Raw genomic sequence first — 23,753 nt, 5'->3', positions numbered from 1 at the left:
TATTGAGTGGCAGTGCGAGGTTCTTTTTTGCCGCGTGGTTTTCGCGTTCGTGGCCGTGGTGGCGCACGGCGACCAGGAGGGGGGAGAGCCTCCCACGCCCTTCAGAAGTGTTGGAATTTTTTTGATTACGATTATTTTGTGTCCCTGCACCGAGTCTCGTTTCGCTGACGACTCCCCCCCCCCGCTCCCGTCACGTGAGCGATGCGTGGCCCAAGCCCCGTTGTGCCGTCTTGTGACTCGGCACGACATGAAACAACGAGGCAGTGTAGCGGGCGGCGTGGCCGCACTATCTCTCTTTTTTTTTTGCTGTACACGCGGACAAATAAAAGATTTTGGCTTGGGGAGATACGTGGATCAAGAGTTTGGATTTTGATAAGCTATTTGTTTTCTTATTTGAGTTAACAAAACATTTGTCCCTTTGTCGACATTTATCCGAGTGAGTCGCGTGACCACGTGGCTCAAGGGTCAAGAGAGTTGACCCTTAACTCGGGTCACCAAATCGACGTTGTCACTTGGGTCACCACATGAACCGCCGGTGGTTCGCTGTGAATCACACTTTGATGAACTGCTGGTGGTTCGCTGTGAATCGCACTTTGATGAACTGCTGGTGGTTGCAAGTGCCGCGTGTGCGAATCTCGTTTGGCTTCCTTCGTATTGTGCGAGTTTGGATGTGGGGGGGTGTGGGGGGGGGCGGGGGTGTGGGGGGGCAGGGCGGGGATGTGGGGGGGGGTGTGGGGGGGGGTGCCGACGCATCTGCACCGTTACAAGATGTGTGGTGGTGATGTGATGCGTCAGGACAAACGAGTAATGAGTTTGTCAACAGTCTCGGTGTTTGTTGTTGTGTTGTTGTTGTGTTGTTGTTGCGCTTCCTTGCTTCCACTGAACTGAGCCTCATCGTTTAGATTGAGAGCTCTTTTGCCGATAACATCTGCGGCACCATTTGTTTAAGAAGCCTGCTCATGATTCGTGATTATTTTCCGTTGAGTTGGATCGCGTAGATATAGCGTCGGTTTAACCATAACCTTTCACCATCTGACAGAGCCAATCAAATCAAATTTTGTGTGTGTGTGTATGTATGGTGAATTTCTTTCGCTCACTGTACGTAGCCAACCATGCTAATCGGAGGTGCGGGGGAAGGACAACAAACCACGCACACAAATCGGTTCTCAAAAAATGTGTTTTCAATGTAGATTGAAAAAGTGCATCGTAGCTCCAGTGGCTTCCGAACATCGGAAGAAAAGAGAGCGTTCCAGACGGCCGCAGAGGCGCATCTGAAAGCGCTGCGCGATGCGGTGACCACCCACCGTCTTTGTTCGACGGTCAGCCGAAAGCCTCTGCTGTGAGGATGACCGCAGAGTTCGCATGACGATGGTTCAAGTTGTTACTTGCGGAGGGGGTGGGGGGGGGGGGCAAATTTGCCAATTGATTTGTTATTTTTTTAGCAAAAGCAGAGGTTCATCTTCTTGGTTCTTTCGGTAAAGTCACGTATGTTTTTATTTAATAAAAATAAAACGTAATATTATGTTTTATTTTAAAAATTAAACATAATATTATGTTTTCTTTTTATTAGTAAAATAAAACGTAATATTATGTTTTATTTTAAAAATTAAACATACTATTATGTTTTCTTTTTATTAGTAAATAAAACATAATATTATGTTTTATTTTAAAAATTTAACATAATATTATGTTTTATTTGTATTACTTTATTATTTCCATTCTACGTGACTTTACCGAAAGAACCAAGAAGATGAATCCCTGCAGTCACGAAAGCTTTAAATCGAAAAACCAAAGTTGTTAATGTTACATAACCGAGCTAAATAGTTGACGGTTTTATACACGGCTTGATTTCTTCAACAAACTCTGCTGGACCATGTAGGGCTTGGACACCAATAGGGCAGATGGATTAAATGTGCTCCCTCGCACGATCTGAAAATGTCCCCCCCCCCTCGCGCAACTGAAAAGGCCAAGGGTTTCCTGGTGGCATTGATGGGGTGTTGTTGTGCTGTTGTGCTGTTGTGCTAATTGAGTTCTCTAATTTTTTTTTTAAAACGTCTCAGACTCTCTTCTCGAGCATTGTCGATGGGGAAAAAATTTCATTCGAGGGTTGGGCAGGGGTGGGGATAGTTTTTTTTTTAAACAAGGCCTCGGGTTACGCAGTGCGCTTTTGTTAAGGATTAGGTTTGTGAAGGAGAGGGAGGGAGGGGGTTAGCTCATTCATTCATCGGACAGCTTGTACCAAGCTCGTTGTAAAAATAACCATTCGCCTGTTGTCTGTAATATAGCCGAAGTTATGTTTACATTTAATGGCCAGGGCTTATAGGCCACCTAAATCCTTAGGATTTCAGAGTTCATTGTTAATGCACGAGGTTCACGGATGCAGACTCCGGGACGTGTACAGTCATACATTTTATGATTATTATTAATGTTGTTTATTTTTTTTTTACAAGATGAGAGAGCCGGCTGAGATTTACGGATTCTCGCGATGGGGGGGATCCTCGGTCAAAATGAGAGAACCATTTTCGGGCAGTTATTTACCTCCCGCGATGTCCTTTAGTTAATCAAGTGAGAAGCCGCTCCTCGCATTCATTATCTCCCGTCAGCTGACAGCTTTTCCTCTTTTTTTAGACCAAAAGTGCGAGCCGTCGGGATTCATCGTTGGCTCCGCGATTCGCGTCCGGAATTTAACCACGCTCGTTATTTGAGAGATAACAAAAAAAAATCACCTTTATTTTACCGTGCAAGAGCTATTGACGTTTCGTGGCAGCTTTTTTCCGATTTGCATAATTTTTTTTTTTTTACATTTTTAATAAATGAAAGGTCACCGTCTCGTTCCACGTCGGTGTTTATTTAATCGGGCGAGGAGGATCCGTTCAGATTCGTTGAAGTTCATAGCTCCCGGTCGCTTCCTAACATCGGAAAGGAAAGAGAGCGTTCCAGACGACCGCAGAGGCGCATGTGAAAGCGCCGAGCGATGCGGTCACCCCCCCACCGTCTTTGTCCGATGACCAGCCAAGTGGCTGCAGTGAGCCGGTGCCAAAGGCCAGTTCGGGCCTAGTCTAGTCAAGGGGTAGGGGGTGGGGGGCGGCCAAATGCCGTGTCGCTCCGGGGCAGTTCGACGTGTGGATGCTCCCGAACGAAGGAGGGGGGCGGCGGTTTCTTCTGACTTTTGAAGATAACTTCATTTGATGCGATCACAAAAAAATACAAACAAATCTGTCGTGGCAACGGAGCCAGGCGCGGGAACTTAGTCCACCCGGCGGCGCTTCCGCAGATATAAAAAAAAATCGAAACTTCCACGGATGACTGACGTGAACGAACCGACCATGTGACCCCCCCCCCCCTCCCTAACGTGTCGGGTGATTTGGTCGGCGGCCCGTCACGTGGCCTAACCACACCCCCCAGACGTCATACTCTTAGTTTTTTCGGTAAAGTCACCATGTAGGTAAAAAATGAAATTAAAATTAATAAAAATAAAAAATAAAAAATCACGACGTTTCGGAGGCAATACAAGTCTCCATCATCAGGTGGGACCGTCACAGCCAGATTTGCTGTATCAAGTGAGGCAGGGATTCCAAGATGCAAGTTCTTAAATACAAGTTAAGGGGGGGGAGGAGAGGGGGGGGGAGCTTATCAGAATGTGGTAGCCAATGAATGGAACGTATCCGGAGGGTGGGGGGCCGGGCTAAAAGAGAGCACGAGGTGCACGTGTACGTGGACATGTCTGTTGGTGACGAGCGACTAGCCGCCGGTTCACCTGTGTTTGTTGTGCAGGGGCCGGGGCGGTGGGACGCGCCACGTTGCCGCGTGGACACTCGGCGGCCCCTCCTCCCGTGCCCGTCGCACTGCGAGCTCGCGCGTTCACGTCGCGCTGCCGCGGCGTCGCGCGCTCGTCGCACGGAGATGATCTTTGGCGGACGGGCCGATTTTAAACGGACGGGAGCCGTTGATGCAGTCGCGACTGTCTCTCTCCTTATCGTCCTTCCTGCAACTCGTCCGAATCGTCGTCCTCTTATAGTTTTGGTTTCCGGTGATTTATTTGAGCAACTTGTTCAAACGAGCGCGCCGCTGACCGTCCGTGGGACTTCACCGCTGCGGTTTGTCTGTTGCGCTGCGCTACCGCCCCCCCCCCCCACCCCCCCCCCCCCCCGTGCTTTTGGGGTTGTTTCCGCTCGTGCTGTTTAGCGCGTTGTCCGACGTTTCGCTCTGCAAGCCGCGGCTCTGAACGGTGCCGTCGGTTAAATTTCGATTTAAAGCTTTCGTGACTGCAGGGATTCATCTTCTTGGTTCTTAAAGTCGCGTAGAAGGGAAGTAATAAAATAATACAAATAAAACATAATAAAATAATTCTCACGACGTTTCGGCCACAACGCAAGCAGCCGTCCTCATTCAGACGCTGTCTTTCCGACAGACCTGTTCTCCACCTGAGGACGGCTGCTTGCGTTGTGGCCGAAACGTCGTGAGAATTATTTTATTATGTTTAATTTTTATTATTTTATTACTTCCCTTCTACGTGACTTTACCGAAAGAACCAAGAAGGTTCCGTCGGTGTCGCGCACTTGATATCCTGGCCCACCCATGCGGCCACCCGATGTCAATTTTAATTTAGGTCACAGAGTAAATAAATACGTATATTTAGCTGCTGCCATAAATATCCACGCGGTGAGCTTCTTTGAGCTACGTAGCTCGGTGGCGCTTTACCTGGTGGATATAAAAATAGTAGCCGTAATAATAATGATAAACAACGCATTAAAGTCGAGCGACCCCTGACAATTGCCCAAACAAATATTACCGATCGGCTCAACCGCACAGCCCCGTGATGAATCGTTCCGTTTGTTCCGGGGGGTTCTTTCCGTCACCAAAAATAAAAAAAAAAACCCGTTAACCCCTTCCCCTGCAGGTGCGCAGCGGACCTCAGTCCGGATTGCGAGAGTCCCAATGGGGGGCTCCCCCCCCCCCTCGCCGCTAAAACCCACAAACGTTTCCCCGGCCTCCCCACGAAACGACAATTTCCCCCACCCGCCTCGCTCCACGGGGTTTCCTGCTTGACGATTGCTAGAGCAGCTCGCCCAGAGGATGCTAGGGGTGAGACGTGAACTACCTCGCCTGGTATACAGGAGGTCGTGGGTTCGATCCCGACCATGACACCTGCTATGTATTTGGAGTTTGCGTGTCTCTCTCTCTCATCATCATCACGGTGGCTATGAGATGTTCACTACCTCGCCTGGTATACAGGAGGTCGTGGGTTCGATCCCGACCCTGACGACGCCTGCTGCTGTGTATTTGGAGTTTGCGTTTCTCTCTCATCATCATCATCACGGTGGCTATGAGATGTTAACTACCTCGCCTGGTATACAGGAGGGTCGTGGGTTCGATCCCGACCCTGACGACGCTTGCTGCTGTATATTTGGATTCTGCGTGTCTCTCTTTCATCATCATCACGGTGGCTAGGAGATGTTAACCGCCTCGCCTGGTGTACAGGAGGGGGTCATAGGTTAGATCCAGGCCCTGACGACGCCTGCTGCTGTGTATTTGGATTCTGCGTGTCTCTTTATCTCTCACCGTGGTCCTCCGGTTTTTCCCCTCCACATTTAGAATCGACATCACGCGGTTGAGGGTATTTGGCCTGCTGTATATTTCCGTGTGTTAAGCCCACTTCGTTGAGCTATCTATCATCTGTGATGGCAGGTTGCTTCTGAAATAAAGAGGCTATATAACTCGGTGTCGTCTGACTTGGTAAAATAAACATATTTTAGTTTAGAGGTGAACAAGCAAACGGATTAAGCCGTTCGTACTACAAACTAGTTTAAATCCTCTCTCTCTCTCTCGCCTTTTGTCCTGTGCGGTCGCGGTGTAAACGGTTAATGTCCGTGCGCTGTTAGGTGACGATACTGGTGGGGAGCAGGGTGGGGGGGGGGTGTTGGGGGTGGTGGTTAGCCGGAGGCCAGGTGGGCACGATAAATTGTCTGACCGCCTCTGGAGAGCGTACGGAGCAGAGCGGGTGCGTGTGTGTGTGTGTGCGTGTGTTTTTCTTCCGGTTGATTCACCGCAGTGTGTCATCTCAACGCGATGACGGCAAAGGAAGAATTGTATGCGCCACGCCACGAAGACCTGGCGACCCGGGTTCGAGTCTCGCCCGCGCCCACCGACGCCAAACACCGGCGATTAATCCGATCCCGTCCTGGGCCTCGCGTGGGTCCACTCGGTCGCAAACGGAGTACCCCGGTGCGGTGGGGGGGCGCGCGGCGGGGGGGCAGGAGGGGCTGCCACTGCTTTACCACCCTTGCGAGAGAGCGCGAGAGAGCGAGAGAGAGCGAGAGGCCTCTCGCTTCCTTTGCAGCTAGGCAACAGGTGGCAGCGTCCGTCGTCGCGGGCGCCTCAATAGGGCGCGCCGGTCCAATTTCCTTTCCGCACACATTGATGCCACGCGTCGCGGGCGGGGAAAAATTTGTGCGCACGCAATCGCGGTCCGCGCGCCCCCCCCCCTCCCACCGTAAGCCGCGCGTGGAGAGGGGATGAATCGCGTCTGTCGAAGACGACCTCCTACCGTTGAATGGAAACATTTTTTGTGTTCCGCCGATGTCACGCATCCCCCCCCTCCCCCGTCACCCGGCAACCCCCGCCGCCGACGCTCGCAGCATCATCGGCAGCAGCATCATCATCGGCATCAGCATCATCATCAGCATCGGCATCATCATCCCGCATCATCAGCATCATCATCAGCATCATCATCCCGCCTTGGTTCCACGACGATCCGTGTCCAAACGACGCGTAGTGTCACGCTCCCGCGGCGGTGCTTGCCCTGTGATGGAGGATGTGGGGGGGGGTGTTGTCTTGGTGCGACACGGCAGATGAATCGAGACGATGGGAAAAAACGAGAAGAGTGCTGGGATTTACCCGCTCTGCCAACAACGCGCGAGGTGTTAAGATGTCCGAATGCCAAACGGGCGCACACACGGCGATTTGCGGCTCGTAAGGCGTCGGTGTCTGCATGAACCACGCGTTTTAAGATTTGTCGCTGCTCGCCTATTTTTAAATCCTTTATATTAAGTTCGCTTGCTTGCTTGCTTGCGCGCTTACGACCGTGCAAATCTTTCGGTTGTTTTTTAACCCACTTCCCGTGATCCAATCGAGCTGACATTTTTGCACACAGACTCGTTGTGTGTGACAATTTATTTTCGTGAAAATTTTTTTCCAAAATGTTTTACATTTTAGGAAAAAAATAATTATATTTAATTACCAATTGCTTAATGGTGGCAGGCAATCATCTGACCCATAGGTGGCAGCCATCTCAAGCCAGAGGACGAGAGGACTCTAGCCGCCACGCATATAAAGGATTTATAGTGAAAAACTTTGTTTTTACGGGTAAATTTCTTTCCTCCCCACCCCCCACAAACCCAGGTGCCCCTGAGCACGCGGGCCTCCTAAGCCTTCGCTCACCGCGCTTTCCGCTCGGCAGCAGCCGCTGACGTACGCGACCGTAAGCCGATAGCTCTGTTTGCCCGGCGCTGGAGAATTGCGTGCGTGCGTGCGGTGTGTGTGTGAGAAAGATCGCTAGAGAGAGAGAGAGGAAAAAAAGGATTTCTGGCTGTGCCTGTCACTTCCGATCGCAGGCGACTTACGACGGGGGGGTGAGGGCGGCCGTGACGCCAGGGGTGCAAGGGGACGTCGAGAGAGAGGGGGGGGGGGGGTATGCTGAGTGGTGGGTCAGCACACGGAGAAATGCACTGCGTACGCACGGCGGTCCTGACCACGCCGACCCTGCTGAGTCTGCAGGAGGGGGGTGGGGGGGAGGAGGAAAGGTCTCCGGCCCGACGACTTTTGGACCCGGTGACCTGGCGGATGTGTGCGGTATCCATCCTCTTGAGTCCGAGTCCGTTTCGTCATCGGTGGTGTTATTATTCAGGGCGCCACGGTGGCTAAGAGATGTTAACTACCTCGCCTGGTATACAGGAGGTCGTGGGTTCGATCCTGACCCTGACGCCTGCTGCTGTATATTTGGAGATTGCGGTGTCTCTCTCTCTCCCCGTGGTCGCGTGGATATTTCTCCTGGTCCTCCGGTTTCCCCCCCACATTTAGAAACAGCAACGCGAGTTTCGAATGTTTGGCTGCTGTAAATGTACACGTGATGATGAGCCACTTTGTTGAGAAAAAGAGCGACACAACTCAGTGGGCCTTACCTAGAAAAATAAAAAACAGCTAATATTTTAGGTTGTAGTATGCTAGCGAGCTCGCTGTGTGTGTGTGTGATCAGCACAGCGCATTCGTGATGGCACGCGGTGGCTCGCGAGAGCACGCGGCGACGACCGGTCAGATTTCACGGTGCCTTGGTTTTGCGGGGACCTCCCCTCGCCCCCCACGCCACCCTACGCCACCCCCCCCAAAATCAACCCACGGAGTCTCCACATCAGCTGTTCACCACCTTTCCTGTGGTCTGCAGGCCGTTTGGTGTTACCGCGATGCTACTACTACTACCACATGGGGGCGTCCGTGGAAAAGACGACAAATTTAATATCAACATCCTCGCCAAGGAAATGTGCAAAGTCAAATCACTGGGTAGTTGCTGTAGCGTGTGGCGGTCCGAGAAATGTTTGGAGGTTCAAAAAGTGGATCCGCTACGGCCCGGTGTACGGCAGGGAAAGCCGCGCCTGCGCTCATCACGACACCAAACAGCGGCACACGCCGGCACTTTTAATTTCGGCACTCGACAACGGCGGCAGGACAAAGGTGCGTTTTAGAGTCTTTAACCGCTGCTTATAACTTTTTTGCGCGATGACAAGCCACTTCGTTGAGCCGTATGTTTGCGCGTCTCCCTCTCTCTCTGTCCCCGTGGTCGCGTGGATTTTTCTCCGGGTCCTCCGGTTTTTCCCCCCCCCCCTTCCCTCCACGTTTGGAATCGACGTCACGGCGCGCTCGAAGAGCGTTTGCCTGCTAGAAATGGTCGATTGAAGCCTTCCCATCCTGTCTTGTGGTGGTAGAGTGCGTTATTTCGACCATATTTCACCACGCCGATCGGTGTGGATTGGTGAAACGTGGGTGGGGTGGGGGGTGGGGGGGTAGCGGCGGCGGCGCCAGCTGCGCCGGGAGTGGTTCGTCCGGTGTCACTTGCCACCGCTGCTGGCCGCGTGGATCGCAATCGAACCGAGACCGTTGTGCAGAGGTCGCAACCGGGTACCCGATACCCGGTACCCGGCTACCCGTACCCGGCCGGGTACGGGTAGCCGGGTATCGGGTAGGGTACGGGTATCGGGTACCCGATTGCGACCTCTGCGGCAGAGGCGCGAGGGGGGGGGGGTGTAAAAGGCGAAAGGGAGCACACAGGCGCGGAAGCATGGAAGTGCTGGACAGCTACGAAATATTGCCGCACTCACATCCGCTACACCCCACCACGTAAATCGCCCCCGCAGCAGCCACGGCGCAGCAGCAGCCCCGTTTGCGACCCTGGTGCGGCCGGGTACGGGTAAGGAATCAAAACCCGTTTGCGACCTCTGCCGTTGTGCCACCATTCCTCCACTAATCCTGTGGGTCTGTTTAAAAAAAATAAAAACACTTGCCCCCGGCACGCCTCGAGCGTAAAACTGCCTGGGTGTCCGATACTTTATCTCTGTAACCGAGGTTAAAATAACCCAGATTTATTGACTGTGTGCGCACAAACAAAGACAAAGATCTTCTTGGTTCTTTCGGTAAAGTCACGTAGAAGGGAAATAATAAAATAAAAAAAATTAAACGTAATAAAATAATTCTCACGACGTTTCGGCCACAATGCAAGCAGCCGTCATCAGGTGAGAGACACACACACATACAGATACACACACACATACACACGTACAAAAGATCAAAGATCCCCCATATAGCCTTAACAGACTGTAGGGGCAAGTGCCGGCCTTTATACACACTTACACACACACACACACGAGATACACACACACACACACTTTGAGATACACACACACACAGAGATACACACACACACAAAGATACACACACAGAGATATACACACACACACACACCTTGAGACACACACACACGTACACACACACACACCTTGAGACACACACACACGTACACACACACACACCTTGAGACACACACACACGTACACACACCTTGAGACACACACACACGTACACACACACACACCTTGAGACACACACACACACGTACACACACACACACCTTGAGACACACACACACGTACACACACACACACCTTGAGACACACACACACGTACACACACACACACCTTGAGACACACACACACGTACACACACACACACCTTGAGACACACACACACGTACACACACACACATAATCGCGGTGTGATCCTCTGTAGCACATGCAGAGAACGTCCGCGGGTTTTAAAGACGGCGACTTTCGTTGTGCGATGAAAAGTTACGTGGGGGCCTGCCGTGTGCGTCTCCGTAACAGCGCATTTGGCTTTCTGTGCTCATTACTGATCGCGATGTCGCGGTGTCGCCAAACCGGAAGGGGACTTCTCTGTGTGCGCCGTGTAAATCTGTTCCCCAAAGCGTTTCGTGTCACGTCCGGTCGGACTCAGCCGAGCGTTTTAACACGTGGGGGGGGGGGGGGTGACCCTCTTGTGGGGGTTGCAATGGTTAGCAGCCCCCCCCCCCGCAGCCCCCCCCCCACAGCCCTCCCCTCGCCCTTCTCTCCGCTGCCCCCCCCCCCCCGAGTCTCGAGTAGTCGGTGTGGTTCGTGGCTGGACAATTCCTCGCCTTCGCGAATGCGGCCGCTGTTTTTACATCTTCAGGATTCCCGCGCGCGCGCTTTGTGCGAATGATTGATTTTGCATGTTTATGATTTTGCTAAACTGAACGACCTGTGTTTAATCCGTTCCCCTGAGATGAGTTGTTCAATCGCGTGGCAATTTATATTTTTTGTGGTCTGTGAATTCCTTACGGATGGATTTGTCGCGTTTCGACATCACAGTTTCGATTCTGGAATCTATTTGTTGTTCGTCGAATATGTTTTGTGCGTTTCCTTGTGTGTGTGTTGTACGTGTGTGTACATGTGTGTGTGCATGTGTGTGGGGAGCGGTAGTGTAGCGGTTAGCGCGCTGCGCTACGAAACCTGGCGATCCTGGTTCGATTCCCGCTCACGGCAACCACCCAGTGACGATTATCTGAACCCGTCTTGGTCTTCTCCTGGGTCAACTCGGCCTCAAATGAGTACCTGGTGTGGTGTGTAAACATCGCCACCGGGGAGACAAAGGCGCGTCGGGCTTTACAGCACTTGCCCCAACAGTCTGTTAAGGGTATACGGGGGATCTTTGTCATTGTTTTGTGTTGATAATTTGTGTTGTCTCGTTTGCATAATTCTGGTCACTCCCAATTAGGCTGATTGTGACCTCAAGTTTTAATAATTTCCAGGGCATCGTTGTTAATCGACGGCTCGTGGGTTCTTCTCCGCGTGGGTTTGCGTGCGGGCGTCAGGAATCGATGTCAGAATCGACGAGCGGACGAAGACGAATTGCACCGTTGGTTTTTTGACGACGGGGCGAGCCTCCGCCCGAAAATGGTGACCCTGGCGATTAGCCGCGATCGTGAACCTCGCTGCCGTCGATTTATCGGGAATCCGCAAGAGCCCGAATCTCAACTGCATTCCTTCTGAGCACCGCACCGAAGTTTGAATCCTGACCCATTGTTTTTTTTTAATCCAAAGCCTCCTCATTCTGGGATTTTTTTTTTTTTCAATGACTGGATGGCCGATTGTGTCGGATGGACATCGCCGGGAATCCTTGATTCTCAGAATCCTTGATTCTCAGCGGTGCCCAGCTGATTCCAGGCAAGCCATTCGTAGTCAAGCCGGGGTTCTCACTTCTACCGAGTCGTCGGTGTCAGCCCGGTTACTGATGATTAAAAAAAAAGTCCCATCACGTTACGTTACACTCGGTTCCGCATTAAATGTTGCTGAATTCTGAGAATTTTAAAATATCGGTTTGACTGCCTTGCAACCCGACGTTACTCTCCGTGGCAGAGTGGGGGGCGTGAGAGCGGACAGGAAGAGGCATCTCTCAGAGCTACCTCCGTGACATCTCCTTACACAGGCCGTTCTCTAAAGCAGTTGGGGGGGGGGGGGGGGGGAGGTTACCTTGTGTCATCACGCCAATAGCAACGTTTGGGATGAAATCTGTCTGATGGCGGGATGTTCATGAGCTGAATGGCAATGTTTGAGGTCTTCTGCTGGCCATGATGAGAGTGATTGAGTGAGGAGAGAGAGAGAGTTTGTGTCGTTTAGCTGTTCGTCCTCCTCTGTTGGAGTGCAGACCACAGTGAGTTTACTCTGCAGTCCATAGTTTGGGCTACATGACCACAATCGCACTCCTGTGGCTTTTGTGTCTTTCATGTATCTCGATGTATCTAATGAGTCTCTATGGGTTTAATGCATCTCCATGGGTCTCTGTGTCTCTACGTGTCTCTGGGTTTACTCCAGGGTCCATAGTTTGGGCTGCATGGCTACAATCGCACTCCTGTGGCTTAAGTGCCCTTTCATTTTTCCATTCGTGAATGAGATGTGGTGCGCATCGGCCTGTGGGAGGAATGCCGGAGACAGGATGCGTGCGACGCTTTGCGTCCCGCGGCGAGGTGCCCTTAAGTCTGGACGTCCACGTTGCTCCGCTCCGCGTCCGCCTTCCCTTCGTTCCGGATCTGGGCGAAAATCGAGGATTGTCGACAGCAGCAGCGGTGCGATCCCAGAAGGGGGGGCAATCGGGGGACTGAAAGTTTCAAGAAAAACAAGTATAACCCGTAAAAACAAAGTTTTTCATTATAAATCCTTTATATGCGTGGCGGCTAGAGTCCTCTCGTCCTCTGGCTTGAGATGGCTGCCACCTATGGGTCAGATGATTGCATGGCACCATTAAGCAATTGGTAATTAAATATAATATTTTTGCCCTAAAAAGTGTAAAATTTTGGAAAACATTTTTCACTAACATTAATTATTACGCACAACCAGTCTGTGTGGAAAATGTCAGCTCGATTTGGATCACGGGAAGTGGGTTAAAAAACGACCCAAAGATTTGCACGGTCGTAAGCAAGCAAGCAAGCGCGCAAGTGAACTTAATATAAAGGATTTAAAAATGAAGGATTTAAACAAATTAAATAAAGGATTTTTTAAACGGATGCTGGGCATCTCCCAGCATCCGACCAACCACCACGACCACCTCCGAGTTATTTCCAGCCCCTATTCCCCCCCCCCCCCCCCCCCCCCTGGCAGTTCCCCGCATTCGATTGGCCTCTTGCGATGCTGAATGCCGGCTGTGGGGTGAGGGGGGGGGGCAGGTTTACTCCGGCAGAGCTGGGGGGGGGGGCAGCACGGTGGAAAACGGTGATGGGCGCGGATGCGTTGTTGGCACATTCGGGGTCGGGAGGGGGGGGGGCACTGCTGAACGTCGGCATCGGATGGTGGTGGGAATCTTGGGGGGGGGTGGGGGGAAGGAGGAGTGAGACAGAGAGGCTGGGAGAGGGGGTGGTGTGTGTGTGTGTATGGTGGGTGTGTGTGGTGTGTGTGGTGTGTGGTGTGGTGGTGTGTGAATGTATGGTGTGTGGTGGTGTGTGAATATATGGGGTGTGTGGTGTGTGAATGTATGGTGTGTGTGGTGTGTGAGTGTATGGTGTGGTGTGGTGTGTGTGTGTGTGGTGTGTGGTGGTGTGTGTGTGAATGTATGGTGTATGTGTGTGAATGTATGGTGTATGTGTGTGAATGTATGGTGTGGTGTGTGTATGAATGTATGGTGTGTGTGTGTGTGCATGGCGTGTGACGTGAGTCGGAGGCGGTGGTTGGGGAGGCTTCCTCGATCCGTCGGGTTCGGCCTTCCCACCGGTTGGCCACGGCCCTCCCCCCCTCCTCCTCCTCCCCCCCGCCCCCCCCTCCTCCCCCCCGCCCCCCCCTCGCAACGGAAGATACCGAGATCCGCGGTGGCAGATGGCACAGTCCCCGTAGTTACGTTGCGTCTGTTTCCCGGGCAACCTCCGTGTGCTAAACGACGGCACGGGGGGGGGTGAGCCAGAGGGGGGGGGGGGTGCTGGAAAGAATAAATAATAAAACACAGACTCCGCCGAGGCGTTTTATTTACGTGCGCGCGCGAGCGACGCTCATTCTTTTTCAGAGCCGAGGAAAAGGGGGAAGTGTCCGACAGCCTCGGCCGCCCCCCACCGGATCCCGTTGCGGTGGCGGCGGCGGCGGTGGCGTTGGCCGCTGCTTGCGGGGTCCGTCTTTTTTTTTTTTGGGGGGGGGGCGAGCAGAACGAGAGCGATCCGCGTGTCCGTCCGGAGGCTCTCGCTCCGGTCCCCTGCCTGCGGAGTGAGGGCTTGCCGAGCACGAGTTGACCGCCGCTGCCGCCGCCGCCGTATTTTTCTCTATAAATATTAAACAACGGCGGCAGCAGCAGCAACAACAAGAAAAATCTGTTGCTGCTCCGCCAACAAGTTTATTCATATTTTTTTTTGCGCGGGTGGGGGATTGATTAATCACCGAAGCGCCGCCGCGCACGGCCGGGGCGGTATCTGCCGCTCCTCCGCATGCCCCGTGGTGTCGGCTCCTGGTGGGGTGCCTCTTCTTGCACGGGGGGGGGGGGGGGGACTGTCGGTGAAGGGTGGAGCGGTGGGGGATGTGGTGCGGACGGCACTAAGCGGCTGCTGCTGCCGCCTCTGCTGTTGCCAGCTACCGCTACCGCCGCCGCTGCTGCTGCTGCTGCTCCTGCTGCTGCTGCTCGCGGCATGAGACTGCCGTCGGCGCTGCTCGTGGCTGGATGGTGGTGAAAATGAGAGCCACGGTGAGTGACGGAGACACGGGGACACGGGAGACGGAGAGACGCGCGGACTGTGAAGGCGCTCGCGTGTGTGTGTGTGTCCTGACGTCTGTGTGTGTCCTGACGCCTGTGTGTGTGTGTGTGTCCTGACGCCTGTGTGTGTGTGTCCTGACGTGTGTGTGTGTCCTGACGTGTGTGTGTCCTGACTGTGTGTGTGTGTGTGTCCTGACGTCTGTGTGTGTGTGTGTGTCCTGACGTCTGTGTGTGTGTGTGTGTGTCCTGACGTCTGTGTGTGTGTGTGTGTCCTGACGTCTGTGTGTGTGTGTGTGTCCTGACGTCTGTGTGTGTGTGTGTGTGTCCTGACTGTGTGTGTGTGTCCTGACTGTGTGTGTCCTGACTGTGTGTGTGTGTCCTGACTGTGTGTGTGTGTCCTGACGCCTGTGTGTGTGTGTGTCCTGACGCCTGTGTGTGTGTGTGTGTGTCCTGACGCCTGTGTGTGTGTGTGTGTCCTGACGCCTGTGTGTGTGTGTGTGTCCTGACGCCTGTGTGTGTGTGTGTGTCCTGACGCCTGTGTGTGTGTGTGTCCTGACGTCTGTGTGTGTGTGTGTGTCCTGACGTCTGTGTGTGTGTGTGTCCTGACTACGAACCCGGCGACCCGAGTTCGGTTCTCGCTCTTGGCCACCGACGCCAGCGATGATTATTTGAACCACTCCCAGACCTCTCTTAGCTCGACTCAGCCTCAAATGTGTACTTGGTGCGGTGTGTAAACGGCAGCACTGGGGAGACAAAGGTGGCCGGGCGTGGTGCTGGCCACCCACCCCCTCGTGCGCCGTGCCGGCATTCATAGGTGCTCGCGAACAGCACTTGCCCCAAAAGTCTGTGAAGGCTACACGGGGGATCTTTGTCTCGGCGTCTGCATCGCATGCGATTGTTTACAGCGATGTCTGTGTGTACGTGTGTGTTGGTTTGGTTATTTCGCAGAGTCCCTTTCACTGTGTGTGTGGCGTGCGTGTATCAGACGTGTTTTCACAGCGATGTCTCTGTATCGCATTCGTTTCGTATGCTTGTCACGGGAAATGTGCGTCGCCTGTGCGTCGCTTTGGGTTAGATGCCCGACGGATCTGTGTGTCGTGCGTCGTCTTGGTTATTCGCTTGCCGTGCATCGGACGTGCTCGTGTTGCTATTGCAGCGATACCCGTCTCCGTGCCTGGCGATTGTTTAGTCTCGCGATTGTGCGTAAATAAGACGTGCGATCATTACAGCGATGTGGGGGGCTCTATCCTGTCGGTTGTGTCTGTGGCCATGTCAATATGACAGCCGATGCGCATGTGTGCGTGTGTGTGTGTTCGTGTCATTGTCGTATCAACGCCGTGCTGGGTTATTTATCCTGTGTGTGTCAGATGTGTTTACAAACACTATCACGCGCACACTTGTGTCCCTGTTGGGTTATTTAGGCTTCGTTCGTGTGTGTGTGTAATCACACGTCTTGGTATCGTGAACACAGCGTTACGTCTTCGTTTCGTTGTGTGTATCTGTGCGTTCGTTTCGTTGTTACGGCTGTGCGCGTGTGTTTTGTTAATTTGAATTTTCTTGTCCGCGTGTGTTAAATTAATTATTCAGTCTTGTGTGTCTCCGGGTCGTGCGTAATCGCATGATTATTACTCCGGCTGTGTGTGTGTGTTCATTGTGGTTGATTAGTCTGTGTGTGTGTGTGTGCTAGTCATTTGCTCTGTGTGTGTCCTGTGAATTGGATGTATTCATGTAATTATTGCAGTCATCTGTCAATCTATGGTTATTTAATCTGTCTAGGGATTTGGTGGTTTTTTTTCACCGTTCGTACGATACACATTGCCGTGCGTACTTGTGTGTGCGCATGTGGGTTGTTTTAATGTTACGTGTGGCGGGAATGTAGCGGTTAGCGCTACGCTGCGCTATGAACCTGCTGACCCGAGTTCGATTCCCGCTCACGGCCAACACTGGTGACGATTATCTGAACCGGTCGTGGGCTTCCCCCTAGATTGACTCGGCCTCAAATGAGTACCTGGTGTGGTGTGTAAACATCGCTACTCGGGGAGACAAAGGCGGTCGTGGCGTGGTGCTGGCCACCCGCCCCCTCGTGTGCCGTGCCGGCCTTCATAGGTGCTAGCTGACAGCACTTGCCCCAACAGTCTGTTAAAGCTATACGGGGGGTCTTTGTCTTTGTGTTAATGTCACACAGTATTGTTGGCAGGAGCACATTATGAATGTGCTGTTTAAACGTCGGGTACACGTAGACAGATCACGGAAGCTAAGCAGGTTGGAAGCCTGTAGGGTGCCACAGTGGCGAGGAGATGTTAACTACCTCGCCTGGTATACAGGAGGTCGTGGGTTCGACCCCGACCCTGACGCCTGCTGCTGTATATTTGTAGTTTGCGTGTCACTCATCATGATCACGGTGGCTAGGAGATGTTAACTACCTCGCCTGGTGTACAGGAGGTCGTGGGTTCGATCCTGACCCTGACGCCTGTTGCTGTATATTTGGAGTTTGCTTGTCTCTCATCATCATCACGGTGGCTATGAGATGTTAACTACCTCGCCTGGTGTACAGGAGGTCGTGGGTTCGAACCTGACCCTGACTCCTGTTGCTGTATAATTGGAGTTTGCGTGTCTCTCTCTCATCATCATCACGGTGGCTAGGAGATGTTAACTACCTCGCCTGGTGTACAGGAGGTCGTGGGTTCGAACCTGACCCTGACGCCTGCTGCTGTATATTTGGAGTTTGTTGTGTATCTCTCTCATCATCATCACGGTGGCTAGGAGATGTTAACTACCTCGCCTGGTGTACAGGAGGTCGTGGGTTCGATCCCGAACCTGACGCCTGCTGCTGTGTATTTGGAGTTTCCGTGTCTCTCTCTCCCCGTGGTCGCGTGGATTTTTTCCTCCGGTGTCCTCCGGTTTCCCCCCTCCACATTTTGAATCGATGTCACGCGTTTAGGGCATTTGGCCGCTGCTATAAATTTCCACGTGACGGTGAGCCACTTTGGTTGAGCCATCATTTGCGGGCAGGTGGCTTCTGAAAAAAGAGCGAGACGACAGCTCCGTGTGGGTGAAATAAAAAAAAAACACCCAGATTAGTAGGAAATCGCTTGGATAGACGACCAGCATTCAGACAGGTGTTATAGGCGGCTGCTGCTGCTGTGCCGTGGCTGCTGCGGGGGCGATTTATGTGGTGGGGTGTAGCGGATGTGAGTGCGGCAATATTTCGTAGCTGTCCAGCACTTCCATGCTTCCGCGCCTGTGTGCTCCCTTTCGCCTTTTACACCCCCCCCCCCTCGCGCCTCTGCCGCAGAGGTCGCAATCGGGTACCCGATACCCGTACCCTACCCGATACCCGGCTACCCGTACCCGGCCGGGTACGGGTACCCGTTTGCGACCCTGGTGCGGCCGGGTACTGGTACGGGTAGGCCGTGAGTCACTGGTGAGTCACCGTTTGTCACTCATTTCGGGTAGGGTACGGGTAGGGAACGGGTACCCATACACGGCCGGGTACGGGTACCCATTTGCGACCCTGGTGCGGCCGGGTACGGGTACGGAATCAAAACCCGTTTGCGACCTCTGCTCTGCCGTGACCGGCATTGAGTGGAGGGAGACCCTCATCCAGCAGCGGATTGGTTAAAAGGGGCTGTCACGCGTTGCTGGTAAGCCAGCGCGTCCGTGCGGGGGCCGGTGGTGCGGTGGGTCGGTGGCGGCGCGCTGCGCTACAAACCCCGCGGACCCGAGATCCATTCCTGCGCGTGGTCCATGCCGTTGACGAATATCTGAATTGGTCCCGGGCCTTCCCTGGGTCGGCCCCGGCCTTAAATGAGTACCTGGCGTGGTGTGTAAATGTCAGGACAGTGATGGGGAGACAAAGGCGGCCGGGCGTGGTGTTGGCCACCCGCCCGATTAGTGTTGCCGTGCCGGCCTTCATAGGTGCTCCTCGCTCACAGCAGCACTTTCCCCAAACGGCCTGTTGAAGGCTATACGGGGGATCTTTGTCTTTGTGTATTACTCACGTGATCAATGTGCATATGAATTATGGATTTCATTTGAAGGGTTGCAAGTTGCGTGTATTTGGATGGGCCCTTTCACAATGTGTAATATAGTCTTTGGTTCTTTCGGTAAAGTCACGTAGAAGGGAAGTAATAAAAAAATAAAAATAAAACATAATAAAATAATTCTCACGACGTTTCGGCCACAACGCAAGCAGCCGTCCTCAGGTGACGGCTGCTTGCGTTGTGGCCGAAACGTCGTGAGAATTATTTTATTATGTTTTATTTTCATTACTTTATTACTTAAAAATATAAATAAAAAACCAAAAGCTAACGACGTTTCGATCGCAACACAAGCAGTCGTCATCAGATGCCGAGAAAAGGGGGGCCAGCCTCCAACTGCAACTGTGTATTATTATTTTTTAATTTCTTATCTACTTGACTTTATCAAGAGAACCAAAGAATATGAATTCCTGCAGTCACGAAAGTTTTAAGTCGAAATTTAACGTCTAATATTTTTGCGTACACTTTGCAATTTTTCGTAGGGACCGCATACCTATTCTAGATTTGAAGCTTTCGTGACTGCAAGGATTTCGGTAACGTCATGTAGGTGAAAATAAAAAAAAAATCGAAATAAAATAATAAATGACGACGTTTCAGATGATGACAGAGACTTGTGTTGCCTCCGAAACGTCGTGATTTATTATTTTATTTCTATTATTATTTCTACTAGTTTAATTTTTAATTTTTATTTTTTACCTACGTGACCTTACCGAAAAAACCTAAGAGTATACCACATACCTACATATGTGGTCACAAGTATGCGTTCATATGGGATGCCTGTGCATTTGCTTAATGTGTGTGTGTTTTTAAAACACGTGATCGTCCTATGTGTTTGCATATTTATAGGAATTTCTATCAGTCTGTGATGCTGCATGGTGTATCGATGTCACATTGGTGCATTGATATACACCGTACACTGCAGTGTGCGTGTGTGTGCTACAGGTCCCATTAAAATGAGACCTTTTTTGCCAGTTTTAAAGTATGAAAAAATAACACTAGCTTTTACCCTTGCTGGCAATAGAACAGGAGCTGTGTACTGAGATGTTCAAACACAAAATCGAGAGCTTTTGCAAGGAATCAAGTCTGCATCAGCCGCACGCGCAGTGGTTGTGGTGAACATGCAAACATTCACGTGGCTCTCGTCATTTGTGACGCGTCGTCTTTGAAACTCATTGGCCTACACCAGAGACGGCAGCCTTCTTCATGGCCTCGTCTCACCACCAGTGTCTCACTACCCAGTGTCTCACCACCAGTGTCTCACCACCCAGTGTCTCACTACCCAGTGTTTCACCACCAGTGTCTCACCACCCAGTGTCTCACCACCCAGTGTCTCACCACCCAGTGTCTCACCACCCAGTGTCTCACTACCCAGTGTCTCACTACCCAGTGTTTCACCACCAGTGTCTCACCACCCAGTGTCTCACCACCCAGTGTCTCACCACCCAGTGTTTCACCACCAGTGTCTCACCACCCAGTGTCTCACTACCCAGTGTCTCACTACCCAGTGTCTCACTACCCAGTGTCTCACTACCCAGTGTCTCACTACCCAGTGTCTCACTACCAGTGTCTCACCACCCAGTGTCTCACCACCCAGTGTCTCACCACCCAGTGTCTCACCACCCAGTGTCTCACCACCCAGTGTCTCACCACCCAGTGTCTCACCACCCAGTGTCTCACTACCCAGTGTCTCACTACCCAGTGTTTCACCACCAGTGTCTCACCACCCAGTGTCTCACCACCCAGTGTCTCACCACCCAGTGTTTCACCACCAGTGTCTCACCACCCAGTGTCTCACTACCCAGTGTCTCACTACCCAGTGTCTCACTACCCAGTGTCTCACTACCCAGTGTCTCACTACCAGTGTCTCACCACCCAGTGTCTCACTACCAGTGTCTCACCACCCAGTGTCTCACTACCCAGTGTCTCACTACCCAGTGTCTCACTACCAGTGTCTCACCACCCAGTGTCTCACCACCAGTGTCTCACCACCCAGTGTCTCACTACCCAGTGTCTCACTACCCAGTGTCTCACTACCCAGTGTCTCACTACCCAGTGTCTCACTACCCAGTGTCTCACTACCAGTGTCTCACTACCCAGTGTCTCACTACCAGTGTCTCACCACCCAGTGTCTCACTACCCAGTGTCTCACTACCAGTGTCTCACTACCCAGTGTCTCACTACCAGTGTCTCACTACCCAGTGTCTCACTACCAGTGTCTCACCACCCAGTGTCTCACTACCCAGTGTCTCACTACCAGTGTCTCACTACCCAGTGTCTCACTACCAGTGTCTCACCACCCAGTGTCTCACTACCCAGTGTCTCACTACCAGTGTCTCACTACCCAGTGTCTCACTACCAGTGTCTCACCACCCAGTGTCTCACTACCCAGTGTCTCACTACCAGTGTCTCACTACCCAGTGTCTCACCACCCAGTGTCTCACTACCCAGTGTCTCACTACCAGTGTCTCACTACCCAGTGTCTCACTACCAGTGTCTCACCACCCAGTGTCTCACTACCCAGTGTCTCACTACCAGTGTCTCACTACCCAGTGTCTCACTACCAGTGTCTCACTACCCAGTGTCTCACCACCCAGTGTCTCACTACCCAGTGTCTCACCGCCAGTGTCAGACCAGAGAACGACGCCAAAAGGCGACCAGTACAAGCACAATGCACCGTCAGAGCATTTATAGCTCAATGTAGGCCAATCGGTGTGTAGATTGTTGTATTTTGTCGTTGAGATGCGATTGCTCTGGCGAACTCCGTGACCCCGAGTTTCGATTCCCGCTCACGGCCAACATCGGTGACGAATATCTGAACCGGTCCCGGGCCTCTCCCCAGATGGGCTCGGACTTAAATGAGCACATCAGCACTGGGGATACAAACGCAGCCGGGCGTGGCGCTGACGCGCACCCCACCCCGCTCACGCGCCGTCCCGGCTTTCATGCGGTGCTCGCAAGCAGCACTTGCCCCTCTCCCCAACAGCCTTCTAAAGGCTACACGGGGCGAGGGTGGGAACCTTTGTCTTTGTGTCTTTGCTGTCGGCCCTCTCGTCCAATCCACTGCTGGACAAGGGGCCTCCCCTCGCCCGTGCGAGTCGCTCGCGTCGATTCGGCCGTACTTGGCCGCTCTGCTCGGCGCGATTTGATGAAGGGGTCACGAAAACCCCGGGGAGCCGTTTGGGGGGCATCGCCCCTTGGCCGCGTCTGGGAATCAAAATTTGGTTTCGGCAGGCGTTTGTTTTCGCCGGGAGCGCTATCACTGCCGCCCCCCCCCCGCCCGCCGCATCGGATATTTATTTTGCGTGTGGGAATTATGCTCGCATGCAAATGTTACGTGGTGGGGCGGTGGGAGTGGGGCCGTTGAAAGGGTTTGGCATTTTAATGTCCCGCGTCGTGTCCTGAGCTGCTCCTCGTGGCTGTGCAGGGGAGCGGCGATGTTGCTGGCTGAGAGTTGATCAATCCGTGTGCGTGCGTGCATGCGTGCGTTTATCTTTTGGTAATTATTGCAAAAATAAACGAGGTAATTGTTTTGGCAAGCGCCCAAAAACGTTGTTGCCATTCCCACAGCCAGTGCCTCTATCTTGGCGTTTATTTAAATGTTTTATTTCCTACACCATTATTTTACATGGTGTCTGTTTTCCAGTGCAGGCATGGCCCATTGCACATCTCTCGAATGGCAATGTGAATGTCATCAACCTGTCTGATCAATAATAATAATAATGTCACATCCCTTTGTTTATCCACTGCTGGATCAAGGCCTCTCTCCATCCCACGGCGGCCTGTTTGTGCGACCATACTTCACCCCTTGCTGGTCAATGCGGCTCCGGGTGAATACACATCACGGTGTAGGAACGTAATGCGTTCACGTTTCTCCCGGGGAAGTCCTTCTTTAGTCTTTGAGACATTTTTTTTTTGCTCCGTAGTGTCAGGCTTGGGGGACGTCTCTCCCCGCTGTCGTGCATTCAATTCCGCCGTGCCGGTCACCGAAATTCAATTTGACTGTATTTCACCGTGCCGGATTTTGGTGAAGGCCGCTCGAAGCCGGGAACGCGTGGAGGCACGGCGCCACGGTGCCACGGCGACACAGATCCGGCTCGCCCCGCTGCGTCGTCACGTTCGACCATCGTGCAGTGCCGCCACCCTGTTTGCGCACGGGTGGGCGGGCGACACGTTGGCGCGGACACGGGCGACCACCCGTCCATAGCACCGGTGCAGGCACAACCAAAGCCTGCTTGGCTTGCGAGATATCCAATTAATTCGGCCGGCCGATCGGGCGTATATTTCCAGGTATCAGCATCGGAAATGTTTCTTTATGCCAGAGGAAATCTGATGAGCTACGAAGCTTTTTGTCACGGACGTCGTCCTCGAGTCTCTTCTTCACAGGTGCGTGCGCGAGCTCTCTCCACGGCGCCCGCACCTTCTGCAATTGGAGGGCTGTGCCCTTTGCCTTCTTAAACCGAGAAATCCAGAGCACAAATAGACCACGCCGTGACTTGGGCCGCCGTGCGGTTCGTGCGTTGCTTCGTTCGTGCGTTCGTTCGCGCTCGTGGCAGTGATGTCACCGTAGCGCAGGCGCCAGGCTGGGTGGACTTTTGAGTGAATTGTCAAAGGCTCGCTGCTGGCAGGAGGTTACGGGACTGACCCCACGTATGTATTCATATGTATTGGGTCAACCGGCCGAGGTGACCCCCATGAGAACGATGAGCGCAGCGTGGACGCAACTGCGGCCTCCCCAGGGCCGCGGAACCCGCACGGCAACTTGCGGAATCCGCTCTCCGCCCCGCCTCTGCCGCTCTGCACGGCGGAATCGGACGGAGTCGGGGGGGGGGGTTTGGGCAATGCCACCGCAAACGCCCGTGGCGCTTTCACTGAATGCGGAAGCGAGGAATTCTGCAAATGGGGATGTG

The 23,753-nt window shown here is 52.9% G+C and overlaps 1 protein-coding gene across 4 annotated transcripts in view; it reads left to right on the top strand.

Moving 5' to 3' along the window:
* The window catches only part of LOC144950091 (fibronectin type-III domain-containing protein 3A-like), a 148,718-nt gene that overhangs the window by 22,752 nt on the left and 102,213 nt on the right, over positions 1-23,753 (top strand). Inside the window, exon 1 of one of the 4 annotated variants that reach the window (XM_078880117.1) lies at positions 14,630-14,797. The exons of the other annotated variants lie outside the window; for them this stretch is intronic. Coding sequence (XP_078736243.1) covers positions 14,774-14,797 — 24 coding nt within the window. The 5' untranslated portion in view covers positions 14,630-14,773. Of the gene's footprint in view, positions 1-14,629; positions 14,798-23,753 lie in introns of those variants that run through there. 4 annotated transcript variants of the gene reach the window in all.

The sequence above is a fragment of the Lampetra fluviatilis genome, chromosome 56 (genome assembly GCF_964198595.1).
Source record: "Lampetra fluviatilis chromosome 56, kcLamFluv1.1, whole genome shotgun sequence".
Lineage (NCBI taxonomy): Eukaryota > Metazoa > Chordata > Hyperoartia > Petromyzontiformes > Petromyzontidae > Lampetra > Lampetra fluviatilis.
Note: the sequence above shows the minus strand (reverse complement) of the source record. Positions and strands in the feature narration are given on the sequence as shown.